The sequence below is a fragment of the Microcaecilia unicolor genome, chromosome 4 (assembly GCF_901765095.1).
Source record: "Microcaecilia unicolor chromosome 4, aMicUni1.1, whole genome shotgun sequence".
Taxonomy (NCBI): domain Eukaryota; kingdom Metazoa; phylum Chordata; class Amphibia; order Gymnophiona; family Siphonopidae; genus Microcaecilia; species Microcaecilia unicolor.
The window spans coordinates 371512804-371527378 of record NC_044034.1 but is presented as its reverse complement, the minus strand read 5'-3'; the positions used below and the strand labels follow the sequence as shown (position 1 = coordinate 371527378).

The window sequence follows — 14575 nt, the reverse complement described above, 5'->3', positions numbered from 1 at the left end:
CGGACTTTTCCCAAAAGAAAAAGGAAACATTCTACTCACCCCAATACCCAAGGACACAAAGAAAAACACAAGCGAAATAACAAACTACAGACCAGTAGCATCCATACCACTAATAACTAAAATAACCGAAGGGATGGTTACCAAACAACTCACAAACTACCTCAACAAGTTCTCCATACTACACGACTCCCAATCAGGATTCCGGTCAAATCATAGCACAGAAACAGTGCTAATCACCCTAATGACCAAATTCAAACAAATGATTGCAACCGGCAACAATATACTCCTACTACAATTTGACATGTCGAGTGCCTTTGATATGGTAGACCACGAAATCCTACTAAACATTCTCGAATACTTTGGCATAGGAGGTAATGTTCTAAACTGGTTCAAGGGGTTCTTAACCACACGTTCATATCAAGTCACATCAAACTCAACTACGTCAGCTGCATGGACACCTGATTGTGGAGTACCGCAAGGATCCCCCCTCTCACCAACTATTTTCAATCTAATGATGACCCCCCTGGCAAAACATTTATCTAACCATAACCTCAATCCACATATATATGCCGATGATGTAACGATATATATACCATTCAAAAAAGACATCAATGAAATCTCTAACGAAATCAGCCAAAGTCTACACATCATGAATACCTGGGCAGATGCATTCCGACTGAAACTGAATACAGAAAAAACTAAATGCCTCATACTTACCTCCCAATACAACACGAATAAATTTACTGCCATCAACACACCTAAACTAAATCTGCCAATCTCAGAAACCTTAAAAATCCTTGGAGTCACCATCGACCGCCACCTAACTCTCGAGACTCATGCAAACAACACAACAAAAAAATGTTCTACTCCATGTGGAAACTGAAAAGAATTAGACCATTCTTTCCAAGATCTGTTTTCCGTAGTCTAGTGCAATCACTCGTACTCAGTCACCTGGACTATTGCAACTCATTATACGCAGGATGCAAGGAACAAATACTGAAGAAACTTCAAACAGCACAGAATACAGCAGCCAGACTCATCTTCGGAAAACCAAAATACGAAAGTGCAAAACCCTTACGGGAGAAACTACACTGGCTACCACTCAAGGAACGCATCACTTTTAAAGTATGCACCTTAGTCCACAAAATCATTCACGGTGAAGCCCCTGCATACATGTCCGACCTAATTGACCTGCCACCCAGAAACGCTAAAAGATCGTCCCGAACCTTCCTCAATCTCCATTTCCCTAAGTGCAAAGGCATAAAATACAAAGCACTGCACGGATCGACTTTCACATACATGAGCACACAATACTGGAATACACTACCCCGCAGCCTGAAAATGACCTACGAACTGACCGACTTCCGCAAACTACTAAAGACTTATCTCTTCGAGAAAATCTACGGCAAGGATCAAAACACATAAAGCCCATGCAATCTCATAGACGCGCACCAATACACTCTCTGAACCTCTACTCCCGCGCTTAAACCCTACCTACTGACCAAATTTGTCAGACCTCCCTATTCCCTCGATTATGTTTCCCCCCTCTCAACTCACCCCTGTTATAATCCACTATTCGATCCCCTAAGAATATCTTGAACTTACTCTGTCTTATATAATTCTTCACAATGTAACCCATAATTGTACTGCAACCAACTGCACTTCCATTTTTACAATGTATTGTAAGCCACACTGAGCCCGCAAATAGGTGGGAAAATGTGGGATACAAATGCAAATAAATAAATATTGAGATAAAATTCAGCTGGGAGAACTCCATCACCCATACAGTACATTCACAGGCCATTGTGGGCTGCGATTACAGTTACCTTAAATGAAAATGTCTACTGCTTAGAGTGTCCACTTAGTGCTTGGGCAGCACAGAAGACAATCAAGATCTTACCCACCACTGAAAATGAACAGGCTGGCCCAAAGGATATTTCTGGCAAAAGTGAAGAACATTATTCAAAGTAAGGTAAACCTGTAATCCACTTGGGTCTAAATATATGACCAAATAACCCACTTTGAATTCTCAACAAGTATGGCTACCTTGAGAGGAACATTAGACCTAAGTGGGTAGCGGCGCTTCCTTCTATTCTCGGAGATAAAATTCAACTGCATCTAGACCAAATACTCATAAATATCGTCATAGGCACGGAGTATGTCGCACATCTTGCTTGATATTGTCCAAAAAAGGCAGTCAATAGAAACAGAATAAAATAAAACATAGAAAATAAGATGATACCTTTTTTATTGGACTAACTTAATACATTTTTTGATTAGCTTTCGAAGGTAGCCCTTCTTCGTCAGATCAGATCTTTCTGATCTGACGAAGAAAGGCTACCTTCGAAAGCTAATCAAAAAATGTATTAAGTTAGTCCAATAAAAAAGGTATCATCTTATTTTCTTTTCTATGTTTTATTTTATTCTTTTTTTTTTTTTGTTACATTTGTACCCTGCGCTTTCCCACTCATGGCAGGCTCAATGCGGCTTATGTGGGGCAATGGAGGGTTAAGTGACTTGCCCAAAGTCACAAGGAGCTGCCTGTGCCTGAAGTGGGAATCGAACTCAGTTCCTCAGGAACTAAGTCCACCACCCTAACCACTAGGCCACTCCTCCACATTGGGCAGGGCACTGCTAATTTGAAGGTGGCGCTCGCAGGAGGAGGGAGTGCTACTCCATCATCGTATCTTAAAGTATGGGGGGTTTTCTACTGACTGCTTTTAGAAGTGGAATAACACGGCTACCACATCTCGCACTTCCAAAGCAAATTCTTGCTGTGTGAACACTACAGCTAGTCATATGGAACACTCTGAATTGTATAACATGGTGAATTACAAACATGGTGGCCTACTGCATGGGAACTAAAATGTAAAAAAAACAACAACAAAACCCTCTGCTCAATATAATATCCAAATATCTGCTTCTAAGGTTGGGTTGTTCCACTTTTAACAAAGTCCTGTACAAATAAAAGGCTTTTTATGTTTAAAGTAACAAGGGAAAGGCCACCCACTCGGCATCTATCTACTAGTAAGTTACAAGTCTTTCAGATAAGAAGTTTACCTTGCATATAAGCATATTCATCTGATCCAGAACTGGTGCTTCGCTGATATTTATGGCGTCCTCTCTCTGACCCAGATCCTGTCACCAACGAAATAGGCTGAATAGGTTCTGGTGCTCCAGCTTGCTGATCTTGGTCCACTAAATTTAAAATGTTTTCAGGTAGGGCAGGGCCTACTGTGATTTTAAGAACTGTTGAATTTGGCTGTGAAAACATTACATGCGAGGAGGGCGTAGGAGTTCCCGTATGTCCAGGTGCTTGGGTACATTTAATACATAATGGATTAACACTAAACGGGGGTTTTGACTGGGCAGGTATTCCTCTTGATGGAGAATTTGGAGTAGTTACAGGATACAATGGGTGTTGACTCCGTTGAGATGGCTGACTAGTTTTTGGTGAAGGACTCCTATTCACTGCTGTGCCAGGTCTCTGAGATGGCTCGACAGTAATTTCTATTTTCTTCATGGAACCTTTTGACAAGCTAGGCCCATATGGGAGGTAGGATACTGAATGGCCTCCCTGTTTTGGATAGTTTGGTGATGTATGCTGATACGAATGGGGTGGAACAGCTGAAGGACTAGGTGGCATAAAAACCTGCGAAGTCTGGTTTGGTTGAACCTGGTGTTGAGGAGACCCAAAGGAAGGGGAGCACTGAGAAGTAGGTGATGGCTGAAAAGCAGACTGAGGGATCTGAGTCTGTTTCGGAGAAAACTGTGAAGGTTGATAATTTTGAGGTGGACCATAAACCATGTGAGTAGGTGATGGATAATGTGGAACTGGACCCTGTGATGAGGAATGCCACGGCGTATTCTGAAGTATTTGCCTTCCCGGAGAACTTTGCGAGGTTTGTCTAATATAGATGGAATTTGGATTCCTATAAAGATTACTTTGACCTGGTGGAAAGATCTGTAAAGGTGTAGACACAATGTTTGGTGACAACGTGACTGTAATAGGCATTGTACTGTATCGAGGTACGGGCATATATGAAGGAGGCAGCCCTTGAGGAGCAGACGTATTCATTCCTGGCTGCAAGGATGCTGGCTGGGGGGGAGGAGTTGGTGTGTTCCGGCCCTGCTCATTCAGAAAGAAGGGATTATAGCTTGGAGAAGTTGTGACGACAGCAGGAGCAGAGTGTGGCTCCTGAACTAAGCAAATCTGCTGCTTCCCTGTTGTGCACTGTGGATCAATGTGGCCATCGCTAGAGCTATGTACCAGCGTTCGACCTCCATTCACCTGAGTCCCTTCCCCTGACTGGTAGTTACCAGGAGGATGTATTCCTACGTTGATGTGCAAAAGGTGATTCCTAGGCGTTCTGGTTTCATCAGAATTGTAGTAATCCATATACAGATATTTGCTACTCTCCTGAGCAAGGGCCCGGCAGCAAGCTTCAACATTGTTGTTGTTCTAGGGGAGAAAAAGAGAAAGGTTATTGATTTACTCTCAATATACATGGAAGGACACTAACCCCACCCCCCAAAAAAAACCAAAAACAAAGTCAGCTCGTAACCTTGGGGTCATTATCAACTCCTCTCTCTCCTTCTCTGCTCACATTCAGCAGATTGCCAAAATCTGTCGTTTCTTTCTCTATAACATCAGCAAAATCCATCCCTTCCTCTCTGAGCACTCTCTGCCAGAACCCTTATCTACACTCTTCTCACCTCTCGCCTAGATTATTGCAACCTGCTTCTCACCGGCCTCCCTCTTAGCCATCTCTCTCCTCTTCAGTCAGTCCAAAACTCTGCTGCACGACTCATTTTCCGCCAGAGTCGCTATGCTCACATTAGCCCCCTCCTTAAGTCACTTCACTGGCTCCCCATCCGTTTCCGCATTCAATTCTAACTTTTCTTACTGACCTATAAGTGCATTCACTCTGCCGCTCCCCAGTACCTCTCCACTCTTGTCTCTCCCTACGCCCCCCCTCGGGTACTCCATTCTGTGGATAAATCTCTCGTCTGTCCCCTTCTCCTCTACTGCTAATTCCAGACTCCGTTCCTTTTATCTCGCTGCACCTCACGCCTGGAATAGACTTCCCGAGCCTGTACATCTAGCCTCGTCTTTGGCCGTCTTCAAATCCAGGCTAAAAGCCCACCTCTTTAACGCTGCTTTTGACTCCTAACCACTACTCACTTGCCCTGTACCCTTTTATCCCCACCTCTTTAACTCCCTTACCTCTTAGTTGTTCTGTCTGTCCTATTTAGATTGTGAGCTCTTTCAGCAGGGACTGTCTTTTCATGTATGGTGTACAGTGCTGCGTATGCCTTGTAGCGCTATAGAAGTGATAAGTAGTAGTAGTAAAGTCCAAAAAAAATCCCTGTCCTGCTCTTAACGTCTAAAAAAAGGTCCATCTGATAGCCATAATCAAACAGGAAAAACATCTATCTTTCCTGTTTGATTATGGCTGTGAGATGAATGTTTTTGCACTGAAAACGTCCAAAATAAATAGCCATTTTCCAAAGTGAAAAATCCAACTTTTGAATGACAAAAAACCCCCCCAAACAAACCAAAAACATAAAACAAAGCAGTGAATGAACATCTGGCATCATTTTCAAAAATATGGCCACACAGACATTCCTGCAGAACAGAAGAGTAGCCTAGTGGTTAGTGCAGTGGCCAAGGGACACAGGTTCAAATCCCACTGTAACTCTTTTTTTTTTTCAGAACTGTGATACATCCAGGACCTGAAAAATACCTATTGTATCTGATTGTACACCACTTCAATAGTCTTCAAGGCTTGTAGATGTCATATATTTAGGAACAGTAGGTAGTGTTCTGTTTCTGGAGGGCTCAGAATTATTTAAAAAGAGTTTTAGTGGAACTTGAACCCTGGGTCCCTTGGGTTACAGTCAGGGGTGTGCTGGTAAATTTTTAACAACAGGCTCTTTCTCCGGACGTAGCCAGCTCTGCAGTTGGAAGGGCCAGGGGTGGCCAGGGGGGGTGGGGTGGGGGGGAGCAACACATGCCTTGCTGGCAGCCACCGCTCCCAACGTCTTGCTCTGAGCAGCATGCTGGAACTTCTCTCACATGCTGGAGAAGTCCCAGCCTACTGCCCAGAGCTGGAAACAAGGATCGGGGAGCAGCAGTAGTCTATTTACTTGGCTGGCAGGGCTCAGCATCCCCACCAGCAAAGTAAAAGATAATTCAGCAGGGGGCCCAAGCCCACATTTTGGGAGCCAGTTGTTAAAGTAGCCATGGAGGGCCCTACTTTAACAACCGGCTCCCAAAATTCTTAAAAACTTAACAACCAGCTCTTGCGAGCCTGCTCCAGCACACCACTGGTTACAGTCCACTGCGCTAACCACTAGACTACTCCTGCTTGACACTTTGTTCAGAATGGCCATAATACCTGCAGTTAAAAAAGCCTGGTTCTCCTTTCCAGTTTCACTTTCAGAAGAGAGGGAAGAGACAGCAACCACTGAGGGACTAAGGAGCAGCAGAGAGTCTTGGCACATGTGGGTACTAATGACATAGGAACACGTGGGAGGCAAGTTCTGGAAGCTAAATTTAGGCTCTTAGCTAGAAAGCTCAAATACCTCTAGGGTAGCATTTTCAGAAGTGCTACCCATTCCATGTGCAGGGCCCAAGCGAAAGGCAGAGCTCCAAAGGAGATAGAGCAGCTTTTAAACTAGAAACTGGGGAAGGCCAACAGTTGTTCAAAAGCGCATGGTTCAGAACAAGGTATCTTTCAAAGATATCACCAAAACAGGGAAGACAGGGTATCCCAATTGCGAGGTTGAAACAGAGACCACAGTAGACCAACAGGCTTATTTTCGAAAAGAAGGGAATCATTCGACACAAATCGGAAGATTGCCGTCCTTCTCACAGGGTCACCCAAATCGGTATAATCGAAAGTTGATTTTGGGTGTCCCCAACTGCTTTCTGTTGCAGGAATGACCAAAGTTCACGGGGGCGTGTCGGAGGCGTAGTGAAGGTGGGACTTTGGCATGCCTAACACATGGGCGTTCTCGACCCATAATCGAAAAAAGAAGGGCGTCCCTGACAAGCACGTACGACTTTACTTGGTCCTTTTTTTGTTACGACCAAGCCACGAAAAGGTGCCCGAGCTGACCAGATGACCACCAGTGGGAATCGGGGATGACCTCCCCTTACTCCCACAGTGGTCACTAACCCCCTCCCACCCTCAAAAAAATTCTTTAAAAATATTTTTTGCCAGCCTGTGTGCCAGCCTCAAATGTCATACTCATGTCCATCGCAGCAGTATGCAGGTCCTTGGAGCAGATTTAGTGGATGCAGTGCACTTCAGACAGGGGGACCCAGGCCCATCCTCCCCCCACCTATTACACTTGTGGTGGTAAATGTGAGCCCACCAGAAACCCACTGTACCCACATCTAGGTGCCCCCCTTCACCCATAAGGGCTATGCTAGTGGTGTACAGTTGTGGGGAGTGGGTATGGTGGGGGGGGGGGGGGGGCTGGGGGGCTCAGCACACACGGTAAGGGAGCTATGCACCTGGGAGCAATTTCTGAAGTCCACTGCAGTGCCCCCTAGGGTGCCAGGTTGGTGTCCTGGCATGTGAGGTGGATCAGTGCACTATGAATGCTGGCTCCTCCCATGATCAAAGAGCTTGGATTTGGTCGTTTCTGAGATGGGCGTCCTCGGTTTCCATTATCGCCAAAAATCAGAAACGACCAAGTCTAAGGACGACCATCTCTAAGGTCGACCTAAATTTCCAGATTTGGGCGCCCCCGACCGTATTATCAAAATGAAAGATAGATGTCCATCTTGTTTTGATAATACAGGTTTCCCTGCCCCTTCACGGGGACATCCTGCAAGGACATCCTCAGAAAAACTTGGAGGGGCATTAATCGAAAGGGACACCCAAGTGTCTTTAAATAAAAAGCAGATTTTCAAGATTGCACATTATCACGACCAACTGCTGATTAAGATATAAATAGGAACAACATCTGAAATGTCTATATGCAAATGCCAGAAGTCTAAGAAATAAGATGGAGAATATATTGCACTAAATGAAAAGATAGGTATTTCTGAGGCCTGGTGGAAGGAGGATAACCAGTGTGACACTGTCATACCAGGTTACAAATTATATCGTAGAGATAGGGTGGATTGAATTGGTGGAGGGGTGGCATTGTATGTTAAGGAGGGCCTTGAATTAAACAGACTAAAAATTCTTCAGGACACAAAACACATCTTGGAATCCTTGTGGATTGAAATTCCATGCGTAATGGGGAAAAGGATAGTGATAGCAGTGTATTACTGTCCACCTGGCCAGGATGAACAGACGGAAATTCCTCGACAAATCAAGGACTGCTTTATGGAGCAGCTGGTAGAGAAGCCAACAAGAGAAGGAAAAATTCTACATCTAGTCCTTAGTGGAAAGCATGATCTGGTGCAGGAGGAGGTAATGGTGCTGGGGTCACTTCATAATATGATCAGATTTGATATCAGCTCTGAAATAAGTACATACAGGAAATCCAATACATTAGCATTTAACATTCAAAAAACGAGACTATGATAAAATGGAAAGAACGGTGAAGAAAAAAACAAAAAAAACAAAACAAGAGGAGCAGTGGCTTCCCCATGTCTGTCTCAATAGCAGACTATGGACTTTTCCTCCAGGAACTTGTCCAAAACCTTTTTTAAACCCAGATATGCCAACCGCTGTTGGAACGAGTTCCAGAGCTTAAGTATTCTTTGATTGAGAAACTATTTCCTCCTATTTGTTTTAAAAGTATTTCCATGTAATTTCATCAAGTGTCCTCTGTACTTTTTGAAAGGAGTGAAAAATCGATCCACCTTTAGCTATTCTACATCACGCAGGATTTTGTAGACCTCAATCATATCCCCCTCCCCCACCCTCAGCCATCTCTTTTCTAAGGTGAAGAGCCCTAACCTCTTTAGCCTTTCCTCATATGAGAGGAGTTCCATCCTCTTCATTTTGGTCACTCGTCTAATTCCACTATATCTTTTTGAGATACGGTGACCAATCAGATTCGTTTGGCAGTATTTTCCTTTGTTAAAGCCATGTAGTCTCGGATCCTGCAACCCGTTGGATTCAAGAAAGTTAACTCTCTTTTCCTTCAGCAGCAACTCCATTATTTTTCGAACCATCAACGTGAGGCCTTTCGGCCTGTAGTTTCCCACTTGCTCCCTATCCCCACTTTTGTGAAGCGCGATATCAAATCCTCTTTAACCTCGTGGAACCTCTCCCCCCTTTAAAGATCTATCAACTAAATCCTTAATTGATCCCGCCAGGATTTCTCTGAGCTCCCTTAGTATCCTGAGATGTATCCCATCTGGTCCCATAGCTTTGTCCACTTTCAGATTTTCAAGTTGTTTATAAATGTTTTCTTCAGTGAATGGTGCAATAAGCACATAAGCATTGCCATACCGGGACCGACCGAAGGTCCATCAAGCCCAGTATCCTGTCTCCTACAGTGGCCAATCCAGTTCACAAGTACCTGGCAAGATCCCAGGACAGCAGAACAGATTTTATGCTGCTTATCCTAGAATATGCAGTGGATTTTTTCCCCCCATCTTATTAATGGCTTATGGACTTTTCTTTCAGGAAATTATCCAAACTTTTTAAAACCCTGCTAACCTAACTGCTTTTACCACATTCTCTGGCAACGAATTACAGAGTTTAATTACTCGATGAGTGAAGAAATATTTTCTCCAATTTGTTTTAAATGTACTACTTAGCAGCTTCTTTGCATGCTTCCTAGTATTTTTGGAAAGAGTAATGAAGTGATTCACATCCACCTGTTCCACTCCACTCGTTATTTTATAGATCTCTATCATATCTCCCCTCAGCCGTCTTTTCTCCAAGCTGAAGAGCCCAAGCTGTTTCTGCTTTTCCTCACAGGGAAGTCGTGTCATCCCCTTTATAATTTTTGTTGCCCATCTCTGTACTTTTTCTAATTCCACTATATCTTTTTTTTGAGATGCGGCGACCAGAACTGCACACAGTACTGATAACCTCATCAGTTCTGTTTTCCATTCCTTTCATAATTCCTAACTTTCTATTTGCTTTCTTAGCCGCTGATGCACATTCAGCAGAAGATTTCAATGTATCATCAACGATGACACCTAGATCCTTTCCCTGGTTGGCGGACTCCTAATGTGGAAACCTGTATCACATAACTACTGTATGGCCTGAGTTCCTCTTTCCCACATGCATCACTTTGCACTTGCTTACATTAAAAGTCATCTGTCATATCCACTCCATTCCCAGATACACCCTCGGCAGCAGACCGCAATCCTTCTCCAGGATTTACTTCCGTGAACACATTTGCTTTACTGTCATCACTCACCACATAACTTTCTCAGCATCTTTTAGTCTTACAAGTCCATTCCTACCTTTTCTCCTTTCCCCAATATATCTGAAAAAGATCTTGTCACCTCTCTTTACATCTTTAGCTGTTTTTTCTTCTGCCTGTGCTTTCAATACCTGTATTTCCCTCTTGGCTTCTTTTGAGTTTAATCCGGTAATCTTTTCAGTGACCCTCTTGTTGCGTTCTTCTGTATTTATTGAAGTAAACCCAATCTACAAAAATAATGTGTTAATAACCATATTCCCCCTTCAGTGGTATGGAGAAGAGACCTCAGTGAAATACACAGCAAGCAGGGAAATAAAGTGACTCATGGAGGTATCCAGTACAGATTAAGCCTGAGGCGTCTTCAAAACTGAAGACACCTCCAGCCTAATCTGTACCGGATGCCTCCATGAGTCACTTTATTTCAAGTTAATTATGAATCTTACTAGGAAAAAATGCCCGTTTCTGAGCGCAATGAAACGGGCGCTAGCAAGGGGCCCCCTCCCTCCGTCCCTCCGAGCTACTTGCCTTGTTCGCTGTGGCGTTTCCGTTTCGGCCCTCGTCGAGTGTCATAGCTCCGCCCTCGACGTCATGACGTTTTGACGTGAGGGCGGTGCAGACACTCCAGTGCACACCGGATATCTCGGGCGCCTCAACTTCCGTGGAGGCTTCAGAACGTTGGGGTTGCCTTTTATATAGAGAGATTATAACAATTATTTTGATTTAAGCACAATTGTTTTGATATGTTTGGATACAATTTAAGTGGACTTTACAACTTTTAAATGAGAGGTGTGGTAGCCGTGTTACTCCACTTTTCAAGGTAATCAATAGAAATAAAACAAAATAAAACATGGAAAATCCTACTGATCAACTTTTAAATGACATTTGAGAAGTATTTTTATGACGTTTTTCTGACCCATGGTGTCGATTTTTTCAGGGGTTTATTTCCCTGCTTGCAACGTATTTCATGGAGATCTTTTCTCCATACCACTAAAGAAGGAATATGGTTACTAAGCTATTATTTTTTGCAGATCAGGTATGTTTTGGTATGCATTTTTCCTGTTTCCTACTGTTACATCTTGTTATGCACAAAGTAACCCATCTGCAGACCCTGCCCCGAAAAACACTTTTATTCTATCACAGGCTAAAGAGCCACATAGGCCACTTTCTCTCAGTTTAACAAGTTTAGATCCAATTTCATCCTATATAGTAAATGACATAGTAAATGACGACGGATAAAGACCTGTACGGTCCATCCAGTCTCCCAACAGACTGGATGGACAGACTCATTTTACATGGTATGTGATACTTTATACCCGAGTTTGATTTGTCCTTGCCATTCTCAGGGCGTAGACCGTAGAGGTCTGCCCAGCACTGTTCCGGTACTAAAAGTTCTGAAGATTCTGGAATCCTAAAGAGTTACAAGATTCCAGAATCCCAATTAGTAGCAACATTCCATGTAGAACCTACTACTACTACTTAACATTTCTAAAGCGCTACTAGGGTTACGCAGCGCTGTACAATTTAACATGGAAGGACAGTCCCTGCTCAAGGAGCTTACAATCTAAAAGACAGGTGTACAATCTAAAGACAAGTGTAGAGACAATCTGACAGGGCATACTATATTTCTCGAAAGGTTAGGTGCCGAAAGCAGCATTGAAGAGGTGAGTTTTAAGCAGAGATTTGAAGATGGGTAGGGAGGGGGCATGGCGTATGGGTAAAGGAAGATTGTTCCAGGCATAGGGTGAGGCAAGGCAGAATGAGCGGAGCCTGGAGTTGGCAGTGGTGGAGAAGGGTACTGAGAGAAGGGCTTTGTCCTGTGAGCGGAGGTTACGGGCGGGAACATAGGGGGAGATGAGGGTGGAGAGGTAGTGAGGAGCCGCAGACTGAGTGCATTTGTAGGTAAGGAGGAGGAGCTTGAATTGTATGCGATATCTGATCGGAAGCCAATGAAGTGATTTGAGGAGAGGGGTGATATGAGTATATCGGTTCTGGCGGAATATAAGACGTGCGGCAGCGTTCTGAACGGATTGAAGGGGGGATAGATGGCTGAGTGGGAGGCCGGTGAGGAGTAAGTTGCAGTAATCAAGGCGAGAGGTAATGAGAGCGTGGACGAGAGTTCTGGTGGTGTGCTCAGAGAGGAAAGGGCGAATTTTGCTGACGTTGAAGAGGAAGAAGCGACAGGTCTTGGCAGTCTGTTGGATATGCGCAGAGAAGATGACTCAGAGGTTGCGGGCAGATATACGGGGAGGATGAGGGTGTTATCAACTGAGATAGAGAATGGAGGAAGAGGAGAAGTGGGTTTAGGTGGAACCCCAAAGAGTAACATAGTAAATGACGGTAGATAAAGACCTGTACGGTCCATCCAGTCTGCCCAACAAGATACTTTATATGTATATCCGAGTTTGATTTGTCTTTGCCATTCTCAGGGCACAGATCGTAGAAGTCTGTCCAGCACTGTTCCTGAACTAAAAGTTCTGAAGCTGACGTCGAAGCCCCTTAAAATTTACACTCCAGCCCATCCCTATCTATTCAGTCACGATCAGGGCGCAGACTGTAGAAGTCCGCCCAGCATTGGTTTTACTCTCCAATTACTGGTGTCGCTACCCAATCTCCACTACGATTCCATAGATCCATTCCTTCTAAACAGGATTCCTATAATTTCAGCTATTTAGTTTTGCATAATGCAGAGCTGGACAATGGGGATTGTTTTCTCTGCCCATCTCATAACGTCTATGCATCCTTCAATATGTTCCATTGCTATAACAAGGATACTATTCTGTATTGTCAAGTTTGATCTTGCTTGCAGCGAAGGTAAATTATTATTTTTAATTTAACTGAAAGGTACAAAAGCAAGCTCCAGGTATTTTACACAAAGCAGTGGCACCCACGTGAAAAAGGTGGTAGGTGCATTAAAGGGGAACATTTCAAAATGAGATGGTATGGAGAAACCACCTGTCAGATGCATAATGGGAACCACAAATAGAATCTGACCACCAATGGCTCCAAATCTAGTCCTATATTGCAGATCTTCCTCATATATATATATTCACTGTGGATATTATCAAAACCAGAACTGTTAAGGAGCTCCCAGAACCAAGCTGGATAATACAGTTCAGACCAGTGATCCATCACCAGCTCATTTTCAAGACTAGACCTCAAATTGATGTTAAACAGGACCATTTAACTATTCTGATATATATGTTATACATAATTGTAAGGACACCAGACCTGCAATATATCTCAGAAGCAGAGGACCTTTGGAGATCAAGATGCCATTTTACACTCTTATTTTCAGTATGCTATAGTCTTTGTAAGGAATTTGCGACTTCTCCACGCTGGAACCTACCTGCAGAAAACACCGAGATACCACTCCATGTGGGATCTCTGGGAAGCGATTTTGGAGGTCATTCAGAATCTGAATGTCCAACTGCTGGCCACTCTGTGCCATACCTGCAGCTCTCCTACCTCACGATTCTCTCAGGTACAGGTCAGTGGGACCTCCAGTGGTTATGATCTTCAGATCCTTCCGGCATTTTCTATGAAAGACAGACAATGAGTTAGCCAATATCTGCAAACATTAGCAGCTCCAAATGAAACCTACGGCTCTTTCTTAAAATTTTCCGAAGTGCCAAAACCAAAATGCCCTTGGCAGGAAGACCACAGATTAAGATCTGTGAAAGCCCAGTTTTAAGGCACAAACAAGCAGGCCGAGTGCAGTAAATTAGTCCTTTTAAGCAACATCACCTTTTTCCCAAAATCTAGAAGGGTAAATTATTGCCAATATGTTGCGTCCCTTCAGAAAATACCAAACATTTTGTATTTTGGAGTAAAGGGAGTGTACCCCTGAATGCTGGCCAAGTATAGCCACCAACCCCAAGCTCAACTATACCTGAAGAAACAGGTAAGGAGCTAGTCTCAATCCAGAGATATGTCCTTCCACCTGCTGAGATATACAGAATACTGAAAGTGAGGCCGCTGAACAGTACCCTTTATGGCAGAGCTGTGGCGTTCTCTCTGTCTCCACCTGCTGGTTGAGGGACATAACCCACTCGTCTCTGGATTGATCTGTGGGACGCTATGGAAGCATAATGATTTACAAGCAAACATACATCACAAGAAAAACAAACATCTGGTTAAGTATACTAGAAATGCAAACACCAGACTGGACATACAAGGCTGAAGAATACATAAAAAAAAAAATCTGCACCTACACCTATCCAAG

At 43.7% G+C, this 14575-nt stretch overlaps 1 protein-coding gene across 2 annotated transcripts in view; it reads right to left on the bottom strand.

Annotated features, from left to right (window-relative positions):
• Positions 1-14575, bottom strand: part of TAB3 (TGF-beta activated kinase 1 (MAP3K7) binding protein 3) — a 63042-nt gene that overhangs the window by 32604 nt on the left and 15863 nt on the right. For both annotated transcript variants that reach the window (XM_030202364.1, XM_030202366.1), the window contains exons 2-3: positions 13700-13889; positions 3061-4462 (exon numbers count right to left, since the gene is read on the bottom strand). In XM_030202364.1, the coding sequence (XP_030058224.1) occupies positions 3061-4462; positions 13700-13801 (1504 nt within the window). In that variant the 5' untranslated portion in view covers positions 13802-13889. The remainder of the gene's footprint in view (positions 1-3060; positions 4463-13699; positions 13890-14575) is intronic.